This window comes from Cylas formicarius, unplaced genomic scaffold (assembly GCF_029955315.1).
Source record: "Cylas formicarius isolate icCylForm1 unplaced genomic scaffold, icCylForm1.1 PGA_scaffold_7__23_contigs__length_41026272, whole genome shotgun sequence".
NCBI lineage: Eukaryota > Metazoa > Arthropoda > Insecta > Coleoptera > Brentidae > Cylas > Cylas formicarius.
This window is the reverse complement of record NW_026844352.1, coordinates 30770994-30788623: the sequence shown is the minus strand read 5'-3', so window position 1 is coordinate 30788623 and position 17630 is coordinate 30770994. Positions and strand designations below refer to the sequence as shown.

The 17630-nt window shown below is 35.3% G+C and overlaps 2 protein-coding genes across 2 annotated transcripts in view; one reads left to right on the top strand and one right to left on the bottom strand.

Moving 5' to 3' along the window:
- Positions 1-6731, bottom strand: part of LOC132704680 (carbonic anhydrase-related protein 10) — a 259358-nt gene extending 252627 nt beyond the window's left edge. Inside the window, exon 1 of the mRNA XM_060674850.1 lies at positions 6714-6731. The gene's annotated coding sequence lies outside the window, so the exon portion shown is untranslated. The remainder of the gene's footprint in view (positions 1-6713) is intronic.
- A 488-nt stretch (positions 6732-7219) lies between these two features.
- On the top strand, positions 7220-9574 carry LOC132705289 (odorant receptor 49b-like). Its single transcript, XM_060675782.1, has 7 exons — positions 7220-8107; positions 8501-8603; positions 8659-8751; positions 8802-8954; positions 9212-9235; positions 9362-9447; positions 9511-9574. The coding sequence occupies exons 1-6, from the start codon at positions 7314-7316 to the stop codon at positions 9398-9400; spliced, it is 1206 nt and encodes a 401-aa protein (XP_060531765.1). The 5' UTR covers positions 7220-7313; the 3' UTR covers positions 9401-9447; positions 9511-9574.
- The last annotated feature ends 8056 nt before the right edge of the window (positions 9575-17630 follow it).

Here is a 17630-nt window from a genome sequence, read left to right as displayed (position 1 = left end):
TTTACCCCCGTTCAAATGGCGGCTAGGGTGTATAGCTGAACTTCATCCAGGTAGTGACAATGTTGTGCGCGTCGTTTCAGTTAAGACCACATCGGGAGTGATAAAACGCGCTGTCCTAAAGTTGTGTCCGCTTCCAACTACTGACCTTTAAATTACATTTTTCATTTTTCTACCTGTCACTTTGTCATCATGTTTAAGTTTCATTTGACCATTGTAATAAGTGTTTAGTTTGAACTTCCTCATTTTGAAACAACTTACATTCTTTCAAGGCGGGGGGCATGTTAAGAACCTATTAGTTTTCGTTGCTATATGTGAAACCCCGCTATGTGTGAACACGCCAGAGTCACGTGACTTTCATGCATCAATCACGGTCCAAGTGCGTGCCAGACCGTTTGTGCAGTCGAAGGGATGCCGCCCAGCGCGCCAGTACCGAACTGACCACCACACAGGAAAGTGCGTTTGACGGTACGAGAGCAAGATACAGACCACACACGAAGGTGTATAGAGGTTCTATACAAAACATGAGTGACGTAGGCCAGTAGATCACCAGTAGAGCGCTTACAGCGAAAGCCATATTGTTTGTCAGATATTATTTTATTGGTCTCTTGATATTTTAGGTTCTCAACATTAATGGCCATTTCCATAGTTTTTGAGACGATCGAGGTCAATGAGATGGGACGATAGTTACTGGGTGATGTTTTCTTTACCTTTTTGGATACGGGCTGCACTCTTGCAATCTTCCAGATAGTAGGACAGATTCCCTGTCTGTATGATATCGTAAAAAGTTTACAGAAGTTCAGGGGCGCAGTCTTTCAGAACAATAGCTGGTTTAATCCAAACTGGTTTAATCAAAATAAACTCATCCTGAACACAAATACAATGAACGCATTACTTTTTAAAACAAAAGCTCCAAATAGGAAATATTATGGAGTTGTAATAGAGGAGCATAAATTTGATATTTCAGGCAATGTCAAGTTTTTCGGTGTGTCCATTGATAAAACTTGGACTGGGCATGACATATGAATCAGTTCTAAAATGAATTAAATTCGATCTGTTACGGAATTAGGGTTCTTGGTAAATATTTAGATAACAGAATATTAAAAATACTCTATTTTGCAAACTTCGAATCGATACTTAAGTATGGAATGATATTTTGGGGCTGGTATAATATAATACAAGATATGTTTGTATCACAAAAAATAACAATTCGGGTTGTAAATAAAGTGGGCCGGATTCAATCATGTGGAAATGTGTTTAAAAAAATGGGAATCTTGACCGTGCATGCTGGAAGAAGGTATTTTTGGCTTTGTTATAATGTCTTTCTCTTTCTCAACACACTATGGTATATTATGGTTACGGTTACTGTCACAGCACTACAAGAACCTAAAAACCAGCCAAAAGTAAGTGAAAACTTACTTAGCCGACAGTTCTAACTAACCTAACTATGCTGAAAAGCTTGGTCACAAATTATTTGACTTAGTCAAGACTACGTCTTTTGTGATATCATTGATTCCCACTTGATTTAAGTTCCTCCACTCTATTTATATAGCAACTGGGCATATTAACAACAATAAACGTTGACAGATATTGATCAAAAGAAATATCTTTCTCTACCTCTCTTCCTCTTTATCTCTATCGCTCTCTCTCTTTTAACAAATAATCAAAACGTTAGGAAAATTTGCGCATTGACGAACAGATGAATACGAAGTTCAGGTGTGCTATATATTTTTTTAAATGCCTGGCAAATGCAACAAATGTCGATCGCCAATTTGAAGGAAAACAAATTTGGAAAAGTAGGCCGTCACAAACTTCAGACCTTCATCAGAAAATACTTGAGGCATTGAAATGTAAAGAAAATTGGGATGTATTGGGAAAACATAACCGGGTTTGATCTAGCGTCGAATTTTCAACAATTCGGTGAAAATCCCATGCGCTAAGAATTGTCAGGCGCTCCTAATCCTTATTGATGGATTGATCCGAGATGCCTTGCCACAGTCGTATTGGTATTGGGCTTAGACTTTCTAACGGATAAAATATTACCATAAGAAAAGGCCTCCTTTTTCGTATTTACACTTGATACTCTTCACATTCAGACGTCCAAACCCACTCCCATCTTTGATAAAGCAACGCATTATGGAAATATGCCGAGAACAGGATTTGATTTGGCTTAATACGTAAAGAGCAAGATTTTCGTTTTATTTCCGTCCCGAAAAAGTATTAAATGTGACGTCAGTGTAGTGGAACGAAACTGTCAAAGGCGTTTGAGAAGATTGAACAATTTTATTATGTTCTGTCAAATAACAAATCACCTAGATATTTTCTTTTGGTTAGTTTCCTTGCATTTAAATTTCCAGATTACTTTTTTCATAGGAAAACCTCGACAATTTTTAGAATTAAGAACTAATAAACTAAAATTTCTAGCTAAAACTCTCATTCGCATCATAGATGTAACCGACAATCTAGTTGGTTAGTTTCAATACAAGTAAAGTTAAAAAAAGCTTCTATTTCCATTCATAATCAGTTTTTGGAAACAAAAAATGCAAATAAAAAGAACATCCGTAATATAGTATAGACTAGTAGTAGTAGTGGCCTTTTTTCTTAATATTATTTTTACGAGAATAGTGAGAGAGTTTTAACACAAGTGTGTGTTTCACTCTTATTTCTTTTCTACCAGCAAGTCCTAAAATATGTTTCTGAGGAAAACTCTAGTACACTCTTAATTATAGTACAAGATCGTTATGATTTTATACAATTAGAAATAATTAGTTTTGGACCGAATTTGAATACATGCAGGGTTAGTAAAAAGTACCGGAACGCTTAAATATATCTCAAACTGCCAAAGCTGTAACGATAAAATTCAATTAGTGGGTGTTCTTGAACATGCAGAATTCAACAATGCTAACGACAATATTAGCAATGAATTTCGCATGTCAAATTTAGTAAGGTCTCATAATTTCATTTTTTTAGTACAAACAGAATTCAAAAATACTAGCGGTAATATTGTCGCGATTATATTTATAGATAGATAGATTCATTTATTGACTACGTTTTGTACAAAAGGGACGTACAATTGTAGCAAGTCAGAAGTGATATTCAAGTGCAATAAAATCAAATTAATAAATAACATAAAGACACACATCTAATACAAACAAAATTAGACAGTACTATACAGTTTTATAGCGCATCGATACCAGTGACAGTGTCAATGTATGCTCGCAGGGAGTAAAAACAATGACGTTGTAGAAATTCTTTGATAGTATGTTTAAATTTTCTATTGCTCATCTTTTTCACGGTACCTGGCAAAACATTATACAATTTCAGGTTCAATGAGTTGTTCTCAGACTTCCTCAGTCTAAACCTAGGCCGTCTAAGGAGATCCCCCGAACGAGTTGAACAGGCATGGCAATCGGAATTAGCGCTAAAGTTTATTTTCGTTCTCTGTATCTCTAATAACTGGTAGTAGATATAGATGCAAGGAAGGGGCATCACTTTGAATTTTTTAAAATAAGGTTGACAATGGTCCCTATATCCTATATTAGCAACGATTCGAATGGCCCTTTTCTGCATTCTAAAAATCTCCACGGCAGCTGAGGAATCACCCCACAGTACCGCGCCATAGTATAAGTGTGAATGCAACATAGAAAAATAGACCATAAGCAGAGTCCTTGTTCCTATCAGGCCTCTCAGTCGTCGAAGAACGAATATGTTGCTGGACAATCTATTTTTCAGGTCTGAGATATGTTGTTTCCATTTTAGACTATCATCGATCCTAATGCTAAGCAACTTGACGGACTGTCCACTATTTACCAAGCAATTGGAGGAAAACACAATACTCTGGGTCTTGTCTAAATTTAATTTAAGATAATTATTTTCCAACCAGACATTAGCCCTGTCCTCCAACATGCCAACCCTAACGGACAACTCCTCGATACTCTTAGCAGATGTAGTGAAGGATGTATCGTCGCAAACATCACGCATTGATTGGGGGCCATGAAATGATAAAGGTCATTTATGTATATTGTAAATAGTAGCGGGCCCAGGACGGAACCCTAAGGCACCCCGCTTACTACTGATTCAAGTGATGAACAGTCATCCTAGTATTCTACAAACTGCTGTCGGCCCTGCAAGTAGGACGCTATAAGATCTAAGGGCAGACCTCGTATACCATATCTGTATAGCTTTTTAATAAGAAGCTGGTGAGAAACACAATCGAAGACCCTGGAGAGATTACTCAAGGTCAAACCAACTAATTCACCCCCCTCGAGGCCCTCAACTATCCCACTCACAACTTTAGACACTGCTTGGATCGTCGAACATCCTCCCCTAAATCCAAACTGACCAGCACAAAGACATTCGATCTTATTAATATAAGAAGTTAACTGATCTTTTAGTAAGATCTCAAAAACTTTTCCGAACAAAGGCATTGATATCACCTGCCTTATGGATTGGTCTCGAAAACTAATAAATAAAAAAAATAAACTAAAAAAATAATTCTGGTAACCTTCAGTCGACGCACTTCTAAAATCTTCTAGGTTCAAAAACCTCCAAAATTCTGTGATGTTAAGAATAAAGGTAAATCTGACAACACCGCTGTTAGCGTTTTATATTTTTGCATGTTCAAAACTCCCACTTAGCGAATTTTACCGTTCCAGTTTTGGAGATATTATTTAAGGTTTCTATTCCTTTTTACTGAGGAAGTAGCGTTGCCCTAGTTCAGTACAAGAAACAAAATTTTAAAATGATGAGGCTTTACCAAATTCGACATGCACAATTCATTTAATATAACAAGGTTATGACATGTAATGTAAAAGTGGAAAATCTAACAACATTGCCGTTAGTATTAGCAACCCCTAGATATTGAATTTTATCATTTTAGCTTGAAGAGTTTTTGAGATATTTAAGCGATCCAGTACTTTTTACTGAAAGACCGGTGTTGCTGTAGCTCAGTAATAAATAGAAACAAAATTTCGTAAATTCGACAATTCGTAATTCATGGCAACAAAAATAAATAGGACATTCCCATTTAACATTACAAAATAATGACATGTTTCAGTTTGAGTAGTTTTAGAAATATTTAAGCTTTGCGATACCTTTTTCTAATCCTATATGTAGGTTACTTAAATATCCTATTTAACATTTTGTGTATAACAAAGTAACATCCATTATATTACAATATTATAATCAAAATAATTTGCAGTCCTACCAAGGAAAGGCTTATTTTATTAGTTAATTTATTGACGAAGATTTCAGGACTAAGGTATATATTAAAATTAAAATTACATAGCAAATCAATAAAAATATCTGAGAGGGACTACACAAATCTCTTTTATATTCGAAGCTCGAATTAAGAAAATAAATGAAGGTTTACAAAATTATACTTTATGTGCTTTTCGCGGAAAACTTGAGGTACTTTTTTAGAGCCATATAATAATTTAACATCCATTTAATAAAATCAATTAAATACACACAATAGTGTCTGGGTTACCATCGGTTACAAAAATCGTCGCAGCTTAATTTCTTGCATCGAATATTTGCCAAAAGTAAGCAATAAACCCGAATTGATTAATAGACCACGACAACGCTCGTCTATCGATACTCAATCTTCCCGTCTTTTTCGAAAAAACGGTGCAGAGGCGGCAAAAATACCGTCCATTCTCGATGACACTACCGACTTGATATTTGGGGGATAATTAATAAAACGCCGCCCTAATGGAGAAAGCAAACGTCAAAGGGCATTAAACGTAATATTTCTTTTAAACGGGATTAATGATTATTTAGTTCAATTGCGATCCTGATAGATAGCATGCTATCTCTATTAGTGCGGTATCTCCGTTCCCAGTTAACCTCCGTCGGAAGAGAAATAGGCGGAAAATGGGCTGCTGTCAGGACGCAAGTAGAAATGGCTAATAGGAGGGTTTTGTTTCTACGAATAGGAACTGAATAATTTATTTGTAGTTTATAGAGGGCATTTCTCTTTTTAGATATACAGGGCATTTTTAAAATTGCTGCATCTTAAAGTAACCCCTGTATATTTTCTATGTTGTATAAGAGCTAATAAATGTTAATTAAATTTCATTTTAATTGAAGCTGAGAATAATATAGGCCTTTCAATAATATATACTTCAAAACAGTTATTTTAACATGCTCACATTTAATCCCATAAAAACGGCAAAGGAAATATCAAAAACAGGCAGAATTGTTAGTTTTTAATTAGTTGATCGCGATCTTTCTATTTTTATACAACAAGAAAACATTTGACAAAATGGCAATCAGTTTGTTATTGTTGTAAGTTAGAATAATTTAAAAATAAATAATATAATACTGAAGATAAGTTGTTAGCATTTGTTTTACTCTTTTTAATTGTTAAACGTTCAATTTTTAATTTCTAAAATAACTTGTATACAACCCTGTATAAGGAACAAATAATTTATTCAACATTACAAATCATGTTTGATATGAAAAAAAGCAAAACCATTTTAGTAATATATTTTAGGCACAAGAATAATTGATGAAATAGTTGATTGATAAATTAGCTAAATGTTAATAAAATTATTTATTGTCCTCAATTTTTAAAAATAAATTTCTAATAGAAAATAGTTACATAGAAACTGTTATAAGTTGTCTCTGGAGATTTTGGATTCTAATAATTTCTTGAGCAAACCATGGATAAATATTGAGCATTCTTACTGTTTTATAAAATATATTAATTTTACCTTAAATTTGTACTTGCTTCTCTGTTACAAATAGCATCTCGAAGAAGTTAGTGGGAACTAGCAGTGGCAAAAATCCATACAAAACCAGGAATTTGAAAGAATTTGGTTGTAACATTATTCCACATAAGAGCACTTCAATCAAACCCCTGCAATAAGCGAAACGGGAGTATTTAATTTGATTCAGTTTATGTATCTATACTATAAAACGCAAAACAAATTGGGACTAATAATTAATTAGAATCTAAAAGTAAATTTCCGCGCGGAACATCAAAATATCCTTTTGTGGCTACCGCTGAAAAAGCACGTTATTCTCAAACAACAACAAAACCGCGTACGTTCTCGTGTCATTTTCATAATGATAGGACAACTAATAAAACACTCGGAAATATCCCACGGAAACATCGTCCAATAATTACAAGGCAGAATGCGTATTTTCGCCAGAACCGTTTGAATAAAATAGCATTTTCCAGTTTTTAAAGCGCGATATTTCTAACATCGTAATGTGGTTCAAATGAGTTCGTTTCGTGAGCCCAACCCGAGCTTTTACCCGAATGTCGACATTTTAGATTTTTTCGGTGGCAAAAATTCACTTAATAAATAATGGTTGCTTGTCCAGAGGACGTCGCCAATTCTGTGCTGAGTATTCCGAAATATTGCATGATTTTGGGAGGAATATGGACTTTAGCCTTGCCCACGCAAAATCGTATTCTTAACGCCATTTATAAAGTTTATTCAATGCTCGTAAAGATATACCTGCCGACATTTTTAGTCTCGATGTACATCCGATTCGGATTAACAATGACCACGGAGTTTTCAAAAAAGAACCCGCAAGACTTGTTTAAATATTTCGGCTACGTCGTTTCTTTGTCGATCGCAGTATTCGCAGCTATACTGTGCCAGAGAACCAAGGTGGTGCAATTTATAACGTACGTGCAAGAAGAAGAACAAAAAATTGGGGAAACGGATGATCCGGATATCCACCAATGCTATTCCGAAACATTGAAATTCTGCCGAAAGTTTAACATAGCTGTTATCGCGTTCATGTCCAACGCGGCTGTAGGTATGACTTCGGAAAACTTAACTGCCCGATTTGAAATTGACAAGTACAATCGGCAACATAATGAGAGCATGGAGAAGCCGTTCTTCTACGAACTGTATTACTTCAATCTCGACAAAGAGAAACACTCATTGTTTTTATTGGTCATGAATTGCCTCTTCGTGCTTATTAACAGTTCGGTGGTTGCCTCTACAAGAATGCTGTTTATGACCAGCATTATTTTTATCTCTTCTGCGTTGAGCATCCTGCAAATCAAATTCGAGAAAAGTATGAATCAACAAGAGAAGGCATTGGAAATAACAAAAATGCTCGTAGTAGAACATCAAGACGTTATTCGGTAAGCTAGTTGGAACATCGGGCCTACCTTCATACATGTTGACACCCTCAAAGAAGAAATGATGCATAAAATTATATTTTCATGTAGTGCTGTGCAAACAATACAGAAGATCTAGTTTTCACACCCTCTTTAAAAATGTAAAAAAGTAACAGATTTAAAATTTAAAATTTCCGAATCAACAAATTTTCACGTGTATCAATTCTGAAGATCCTGTCACTCCGTGAATGTATTCGTGCTGTTTTGCAAAAATGTATCCGAAATCTAATTGTCGTAGAAAGAGTATAGGACACGTTTATAAATTTCGTCAGATACTGTGTTATGAATCATTAGCCGAAATATCCAAAATATCAATTAACTATTTATTTCATTTTCAAAATAACCGTTTTCTTTCAGGGCAACCAAAAACTTAAACGAATGTATAAAATACCTTATTTTCATGGAATACCTCTTAAATTCGCTCACGTTGGCTACCCTTGCGATTATTCCGCTACTAACGGTAACCACGCAGATCTAACCTCTTCAATTTCACTAACTATTGCTTGCTATTGTAGTCGAAACGCAGCATGTCTCCGGTGCTGGCATTCGGGGTCATATTTACGCTTATTATGGTATTGGGATATAGCGCCAATGAAATACAAATTCAGGTAAAACTCGTTTCTTCATTATGCCTAGTCAGATCTAATTTCGATTACAGAGCTCGTCACTGGCAGATGCCCTTTACGAATGTCGCTGGTACGAACAAAACGAAACAACGAAGAAAATGTTATTCACTATGTTAATTCGAGCTCAAAAACCTCTTGGTTTGACGATAGGCCCTTTTGCTATGACGATCGATTCATCTTTAAAGGTAATTAACTAATAATTCTTATTATATTATATAAATAACATCTTTGTACATCATTTATATTTATATTGTTATACATGGGTAAATCCATAGCACAACAACTTCACATTGCGAGAATACGTTTTGTCATTTACACCATATTCCCCTTTACTAAAAGTGCTAAAATCAGTAGACAAAATAATTGTTACATAGGCAGCAGAATAATGCATCAACGTAATAAAGAATTACTAACCGTTAAACATACTTATTTTAATTTACAGATTATTAAGACATCTTATTCATATGTAAGTATCATGATGAACAGCTACAAGGAATAACAGCATCTCTGACGTTCACCATTTATAACCATGAGAGCATATTTTATAATTTTTAAAATTTGCTCAGTAATGAAAATAAATATTGCATTGTAGAAGATTTATCTGTCAAGTCAAGATCTACCCTTGTATTAACCGGACAGAAATATGCGTGTCCTATTCATATCTAGATCCCGGTGTTGGTAAGCGCGACGCTCATAGACCTGCAAGCGGAAGACTGGAGCGGGTATCTATCAAGGTTTCAGAATGGAAGATACTTCTAAGATGCTGGCATATTAAATGGAATTGATAGACCATACTGTGACTTATTCAGGACACAAAAAGGAAACAGGGACAAGTGGGCTATTTTTGCAGATTTGAATCACATCAATTTCCGATGAGGCAGCTCTTGGACAAAATGTTACAAAGCATTTTACGCTTGCGGTTGACAAACTGTGTCCGTGTCGCCACCCCTGACACTAAACGGTATGACGACGTGAAATTAAATTGCAAAATGCGACGCAAAGCTGCGTAGTTGATTTGTTATAAATACTTTTAGCTATTTCTTTAATCGGTTTTTCAAACCTCATTGAAAGTCTCCTACCATAGAGCAAATTGCAACAATGTTTACATACTCGTACTTTAAATAAAAGCCTGCCTCCACCAACCCACTTATCATATAGGTAAGTTTCCGCTTCGACAAATAGCGCATATTTAGGGTGCGTCAAAAATTCTACAAGACGCCAAGTAAACCATGTAGTTGGTGCTCGGGAGATTGTTCAGCTTTAATGCCAAAATTTGTCTGTTTCTAAGCGTCGCGGGCGGATTCGAGAGACGAAAATCTTATAAAAAAATTAAAAGCCTTTAAACTAAAGAATTGCCAACTTGGGAACGGGGAACCAATTTACCAAATTACGTTTCTACTTGAGAATGCGCTGCAATGGGAACGTTGCTCAACTTCTTTTTATTTCCAGCTGAGCTGTGGACGTATGCGTGATGAATTATGTTATTTGTATTCCCGTCGAATGGTAATTTATAAGAAGATAATTTGCAGTCGTTGCAGTGCACTATTTGCACTCGAGATTGGGTATAGGGTATCGTGATTTTTCATAAAATATAATGTAGTTATATAAATTGGTTAAGGCTTTCGCGGCCCGTTGATAAGCTATTATCTTGATTCGGGTTTAAAGGCCGTCGTCGATTGGAATTACTAGACTGTGAGTCTACGTCCAACATCGGAGATGGAAGGACCTCTGAAGAAGCTCGCCACTCGTGCTAGCGAAACGTTAGGAAGTAATTCCAATCGACGACGGCCTTTAAACCCGAATCAAGATAATAGCTTAATGTAGTTATAGTTTCAATGTGGTGTGGATTGATTGCCTGTATCAAATGAAGTAAATGATAACATTTTTGTTAAAGCTTATTGACAAATAACCAAACAGGTTTTTTATTAGAATTTGCATAGGGCTATTTATTATTTATTTAAGAATATTTTCAAATAAACTTCCACAGGCTGCTGTAATACTTTTTACAAAACTTCTGGATTCCCCCTGCGTCGGTTTTTGCTGAGTCGAACTTGCTGACGTTTCGCCAATCATCTTGCTACCTTCTTCATTGTTTGACCGAAACTGGCCCGCATTTTACTCTGTACCTGCTTATATCTTGTTTGAAGGAGGCGGAGCTAAATGACGGACATAAACACCTTCTTAGCTGACTGATTCCCATATTGGCGACAGGTAAAGACCGGTCGCGGTTAAGATTGTTAGGTTGTTTACAGATTTCTATAGACTCTCGGATTTTTCGTTTGTAGAAGAATTGATTTTATTATTTGAATGGGCAGTTGGCAGAGTACTGAATTGTTGCTTAATAAGCTATAGACAGAAACTTTATTTATTGTTTTGTATTTCCAGTTAAGCATAGTAAATACTTTCAGTTTCTGTAACATCGAATGCGGGTTTTAATGCTTCTTTTTCTATTTGTATATCCAAAAATTGCGGGAATAACTCTACTCTAACTTGTCTTATCGGTTATTTTATCAATGTACAACGTCTACGAGATGAGGTAAGATTGTCCCGAGAGAAACAACAACAAGCGGATAGACAGACATCATTCATAGGAGTTACAAAATGTTAAAACATAAATAGAGGCCTAACTCACTATTAAATTTTTAGTAATTAATTCCTTGAAAATGTTGTCACAGCCTACGGAAAATAGACCTCTTTATAAATAAGAACCAGCAGGACTCGCACTTTAAGGGTGGGCACGATACGGGAATCACGTGGTCTAGGATCTTGGGTCATGATTCAGGTCAGACCAGAGGACACCTGCCTTCCGATATTGTTACCAATGGAAAGTCCTCTGGCTGATCGTTTTGATATGGTGTCTTTAAATCGTCAATAAGCACTTGTTCGGCTGGCCAATTAGGATTCACTCGTTTGATATATAAAAATTTTTTCGAGTTTCTGAATAATTGGCTCATAATTTTCTAGATTCTTAAACATTTTTTAGCAAAAAATGAATTAGGTATTACAGGCCACCGTTATTTAATAGTATATTAACAAATGCGATAAACGGTATTTGACTCACGAGTTTATTTGAAACGAGCGGAGCGAGTGTTTAATAAACGAGTGACTTAAAAAGTTTACCGAATGTGTTGCATGCTATACTTTTTCTACGACCGTTAGTTTTTGGGTACACTTTCGAAAAAACAACACGAATACTAACATGATGGTCAGAATTCAAAGCGTGGGATTGCTCCCAAATCCGTGCGGTAAAATTCTGGAAATGTCCGAAGTGGCTCGAATCCGCGGGAAACGTAACTGACGCTTCTCTCACGCTAGCTCGGTGTGTAATAAGGCATTTTACAGACAGGAGTAGAAAATTAGTATATTAGGCAACAAGTGCATGGCATTTGACTCACGAGTGTATTTGACACTAGCGGAGCGCACCGAAGCGAGTGTTTAATAAACAAGTGACTTAGAAATTTACCAAACGTGTTGGATACCATACTTTTTCTATGAACGTTAGTTTTTGGATACATTTGCTCAAAAACAACACGAATACATTCACCGACATGACCGTCGGAATTGTCAAACGTCAAAATTCAAGGCGTGGGAAATATCTCCGAAAACATCCGACATGACCAGAATGCTCGTAGCAGAACATCAAGGTGTTATTCGCATCCATACCCTCAAAAAAGAAATAATGCATAAAAATATAATTAGGAGCTATAAAAATAGAGGCACAAAGAAATAATACTTAAAATCCAAAATTTCCGAATAAAAACATTTTTTTCTACTCCCTAAAATGTTCCTAGATGCCAGTACTTGTATACATACATAAAAGCATTCCATTCAAAAGTAAACTATTAAGTTTGTATTCAGCGAATGTATAAAATATCTTATTTTCATGGAATACCTCTTCAATTCACTCATGTTGCGATTATTCCCCTACTAATGGTACTGGGACATAAAGCGAATTAATACAAATTTAGGCAAAAGTAGTTTCTTGATAATGCCTAGTTTAATTCGATTACAGAGCTTATCACTGGCAAAAACGTCTTCGTTTAATGATTGGTGAATTTAAAGGTATTTAACTAATTATTGTTATTATATAATTGTTAATTATAGATGGGTAAATCTATAGCAAAATAACTTGCAATTCGTATGCCTTTTAGTAAAAGCGTTAATAACAGTAAAGAGAATTATTAGACAGCAGAATAATACATCAAAATGCATTTCCTTCAACAAGCAAATTTTAACTCGCACATTCAAAATTTATAACCATTAAAGCAAATTTGTAGCATCCTTAGTATTGAAAATAAATAATGACATTGCAGAAGATTTATTTATACATTAGTCCTTAAGTAAGTTATTCATATCCTGATGTTAGTAAGTGGAGACCATAGACATACAAGCAGATGGAATGAGCCAGCATCTATCAGGGCTAAGAATCTGGGATATAGAATTGGATCGAATAGACAGTAATGTTCAATGGATAAAAAGACAAATTCAACTCATATAAAGCCAACATGGATAGGTGGGCTGGCTTAAGCACCAGAAATGTCGCAGCCCTTGCACACTTAAACTTGTCCAAGTATGGTACTTATTAAGCGTGTAGCCCACACCTGACACTAAGTGACATGACGATGCGAAAACAAATTGCAAGAACGGTTACATATTCATACTATAAATAAAAGCCTCCATCAACCCACTTGCCTGATAGGTAAGTTTCTCCTTCGACAAATAACACATATTTATTTATTATTCTACAAACCGCGAAGTAAACTATGTAGTTGGTGCTTGTACGAGTGTGCTGCGATGTGGCCAAGCGTTGCAGGCGGATTCTAGAGGCGAAAGTTTTATTAAAAAAATTAAAGCCTTTAATACTAAAGAATTACCAATTTGGGGGCGGAGAACCAATTTGCCGTTGCTCAACTTGTTTTGCGTGATGTAATCTCATCGAATGGTAAAAAGATAACAATCACAATAACAAATGATAACAATTTTTAGAATAAGGTATGAAAGTCGACTTTCGAAAGGCTGGGTTGTTCCTTCGATAAAACGCAGACAAGATTGGCCAGGATGCCGGAATGACGGAGACAAGTTATTCGATGTTCAAGTAGCCTGTACATCAGCGGACAGGGACATTAACAACAATCAGTGACCGGGAAGAACGAGTCCCAAGGTTCAGTATCCTTAGAGACTGTTTTAGCAGGACTAGCATCGGATATGATGGGGATTGGCTGATAGTCATCAGATCGATTTATCCAAGAATTACAGCTTACCTACTACGGTCATAAAAGAGTGCAATAAATTTTTTTAAAAATGTATTCCATTGTTAGTCATGAATTAACACAAATTACAATTATTGGATGATGCAATTTCTATGTCAAACAGTATATTTTAATATTTACAACCGCAATTTGAAGATACTAAATCTTCTTATTACTGTCTGTCAACTAATGGTAGACAAAACAGAATGCCTACATAATTAAAACGTAAAGGAAAACCTAATCAGCAATGTTACTGTGACAGTCATTAGAAGTAATGAAATAAATAAAAAGACGTTCATAGGAAACAGTCACAAAAAATATAATTGGAGCAGTAAAAGAATGTTGTTATATAGGTTTACATTCACATTTTAAATTATATGGTGAATCGAAAAGATGTAAAATCGTTAGTACCCATTTAGTTTATTAAATTTGTGTAAATTTGGGATTAGTTTTGAACATCATCACGATCTTATGTGAACTCGTCTTAAGCAATGTTAATAATTTAGAATTTTTCGCAATGAAAATATCGAAACTATAAAATATTGATAAATTTAAGAGATGTTCATTCAAAACTGTTTCGAGCCCCTTATAATAAATACACTTCCGTAATGTTAGAGAATTTCTAGAGCTCGTAAATCCAAAACACTGCTCCTCGATCATTCCAGATTTTGAACCTGATAAATAAATGATCGTTTCGTTGGTCGGGTTAATCCATACCGCACGGTAAGCAAGCAATGAAGCAGGTTTGTTGCCGGAGTGTAGTGAAATTAATCACCGAACAAAAACTTGTTAGAAGTTTAATTAGTAAACTCTTTGTAATGGGGTTAGTTTTTACGGTTTTTCGTGTATACGTTACCGCGGAGTCGGCGGTGGAGGAGGCGGCATTTCCTCGATGGATAATATCGGCGGACTCGGGAATACTAATTATCTATTTAAACTGTAATCACGAAATTAATTACAATTCCACTTTATCTTTGATCAGAAAATCTGATTTACGAAAGCGATTGGGTTCGGTTTTATTTCGGTTCGCTACGGAAAAGCCGGGAAAATCGAATTAAACCTTGCCGTCGCTAGAAGCGAGTCGTTTTTAATTATTTTGAACTTCTTAACATGCACAAAGATTTTTCCTTCCACGATAAGGACTGTATGGAGGGCGACCGATATGAAAGGTTGAATGTTATGCAAAAAAAGTTTGAATACAAAACTTGTTTCTATTAAAATGATCTTCAATTTTTTTTGTCATTCAATTATATAGAGGTTGTTCAAATAAAGTTGTATTTCTTAAATATAACAACATGTATTTTATTAGATTACATTATCTGTATATCGGTCTCTAATACATCGTTAATAGCGAATATCTTAGGGGTTCGGGTTATATTGGAAAGATTTTTGGGAATTTGCATATTAACATTTAAACACATTAAAATATTCAAAACTGAAATATTTTTATCAAATACCTCCACAGACTACTGTAACACATTTTACAAAGCTTCTAGGTTTCTCCTGCGTAGGTTTTTGTTGAGTCGAACTTGCTAACCTTTCTCCAATCATCCCGTTAGGCTTCTTCAGAGCTTAACTGAAACTGGCTCGCATTTTACTCTGTACCTGCTTCGACGCAGAATCCCTCTTTACTAAGGTCCCTATTCCTAAAAGTCTCAACATCATTTCAAATATATTAAAATGCGAGAATCTGGAACCGAACCTTCTTACCTTAATTGAGAAACGTTTGTCTGGAACACAGTTGTCTTATAACGGTTAAAGCACTATCACCAGTCATCGCGAATGTATATGGAAGCTTTTGAGAAGAAAGCTCTCTACACCGTGCATCTAAAACTAAAATTATGGAAACATTACGTCCATAATATTTTCGTTATTTAGCTTCATTCCTAGATATTCTTATCAATAGAAAATCAGACCTAACATTGGGTCATTGTGTTTACAGAAAACCTACGCACACAGACCGACACCTTAATGCATTGTCACATCACCATCCGGCCCAAAAATCATCGGTTATCAACTCCCTTGTTTACAGATCCATAAAACTATCTCAGCCCGAGTCACTGAACCCAGAATTAAAACACCTTACTTCTGCTCTTCTCTCTAGACAAAATATACTTCACCACAACCTTCCCATAGCAATGAGGCCGAAAGCAATCCCACACTTGCGACTGTTGTCCTTCCTTACATTCATGGCATCACTGACCACATATCAAAAGTTTTAAAGATATATTACGTCAAAACCAGATTTACCATATCTTTGATCCGTCAAATACAAAATTCCATTTGAAAATGCCAGGAGTTTACAGCATTCCATGCATATGCGGCAAAGACCGGACGAAAAATATCAACTAGGCTCAAAGCACATGCAAGAGCTTTAAGACTAAGAGAAATATTCTCATCGGCAGTTGCCGAACACAGTCACGAAACCGGGCATAACATTTTATTCGATAAAACTAAAATTCTTGCATATAATCAATTCTTCTACCAAGGAAAAATCCTAGAGTCTATAGAAATACAAGTAACCAAACAATCTAAACGGCGACTCGGGTCTTTACCTGTCGCCAATATGGGAATCAGTCAGCCAAGAAGGTGTTTATGTCCGTGTCCGTCATTTAGCTCCACCCCCCTCAAACAAGATATAAGCAGGTACAGAGTAAATATGAAAATCAATCATCCAAGACGATTTTTATTCCCCTCAACTAGCTCCGCCCCTTCAAACAATAGATAAACGGGTACAGAGTAAAATGCGAGCCGGTCTTAGTTAAGCTCTGAAGAAGCCAACAGAATGAGGGCCGAAGTATTATAAATAGTCAGTTCGACTCAACAAAAACCAGACGTTTTGCAAAAACTATTATAAAAATTTTATCATGAATTGATATTTGCAATATCACTAACATTACATAAGCGAAAAAATATGGATTACTGGAGCTCTGAAAATAAACTTTGAATGGTATTTAGAGAGATAGAATTTTAGAGATTACATTTTAGGAAGAAAATTTGACAGTCTTTCTATTTTTTTTTTTATTTATTAAGAAATAATATTTAGCTTCTTATTCGGAACACTATTGCTGAAATACAACATTTAAATTTAATTTGGTAACACGATACCCCTACACCCAACGGATAGAAAGGGACCATCCATCGATGTTTTGATATCAGAATTTTTTAATGAAAATTGTAAACAATGGATTGGGCAAATTCACACCATCTGACCAGTAAGGTGGCCGGATTTAAAGCCACTGAACTTTTTGTGCGGCACTTTAAAAGGGATATTATACAAAACTAGTAGTTTTTTACATTACAACAACAAATTCGGGTTACAATTAAAAAATTAATTGCCAAAAATCATTTGGAGAACTATCCAAAATGGTGGACATGTCGAACAATTAATACAAAATTATTAATTTTATTTTTTAAAAGGTTTGTCAAATGTTACTGTCTTAAAAATAAAATATTAGATAATTTTTACAGTATCTGAAATAAATGACTATTAGACTTAAGATTAATTGCGTTAATATTGCCCAGGAAATGATAAAAATCTTGATTAAATTGTTCGATTCGCCTTTAAAGGGCTATCCGAAAATTCAAAAATATACAGCATGCTGGATTTAA

Excerpts from the sequence above, each read along its gene's own strand:
- LOC132705289 (XM_060675782.1), top strand. The coding sequence starts at position 7,314 with ATGGTTGCTTGTCCAGAGGACGTCGCCAATTCTGTGCTGAGTATTCCG. Across the intron at positions 8,604-8,658 it reads CGATTATTCCGCTACTAACG|TCGAAACGCAGCATGTCTCC; the intron begins GTAACCACGCAG and ends TTGCTATTGTAG. Across the intron at positions 8,752-8,801 it reads CCAATGAAATACAAATTCAG|AGCTCGTCACTGGCAGATGC; the intron begins GTAAAACTCGTT and ends TTTCGATTACAG.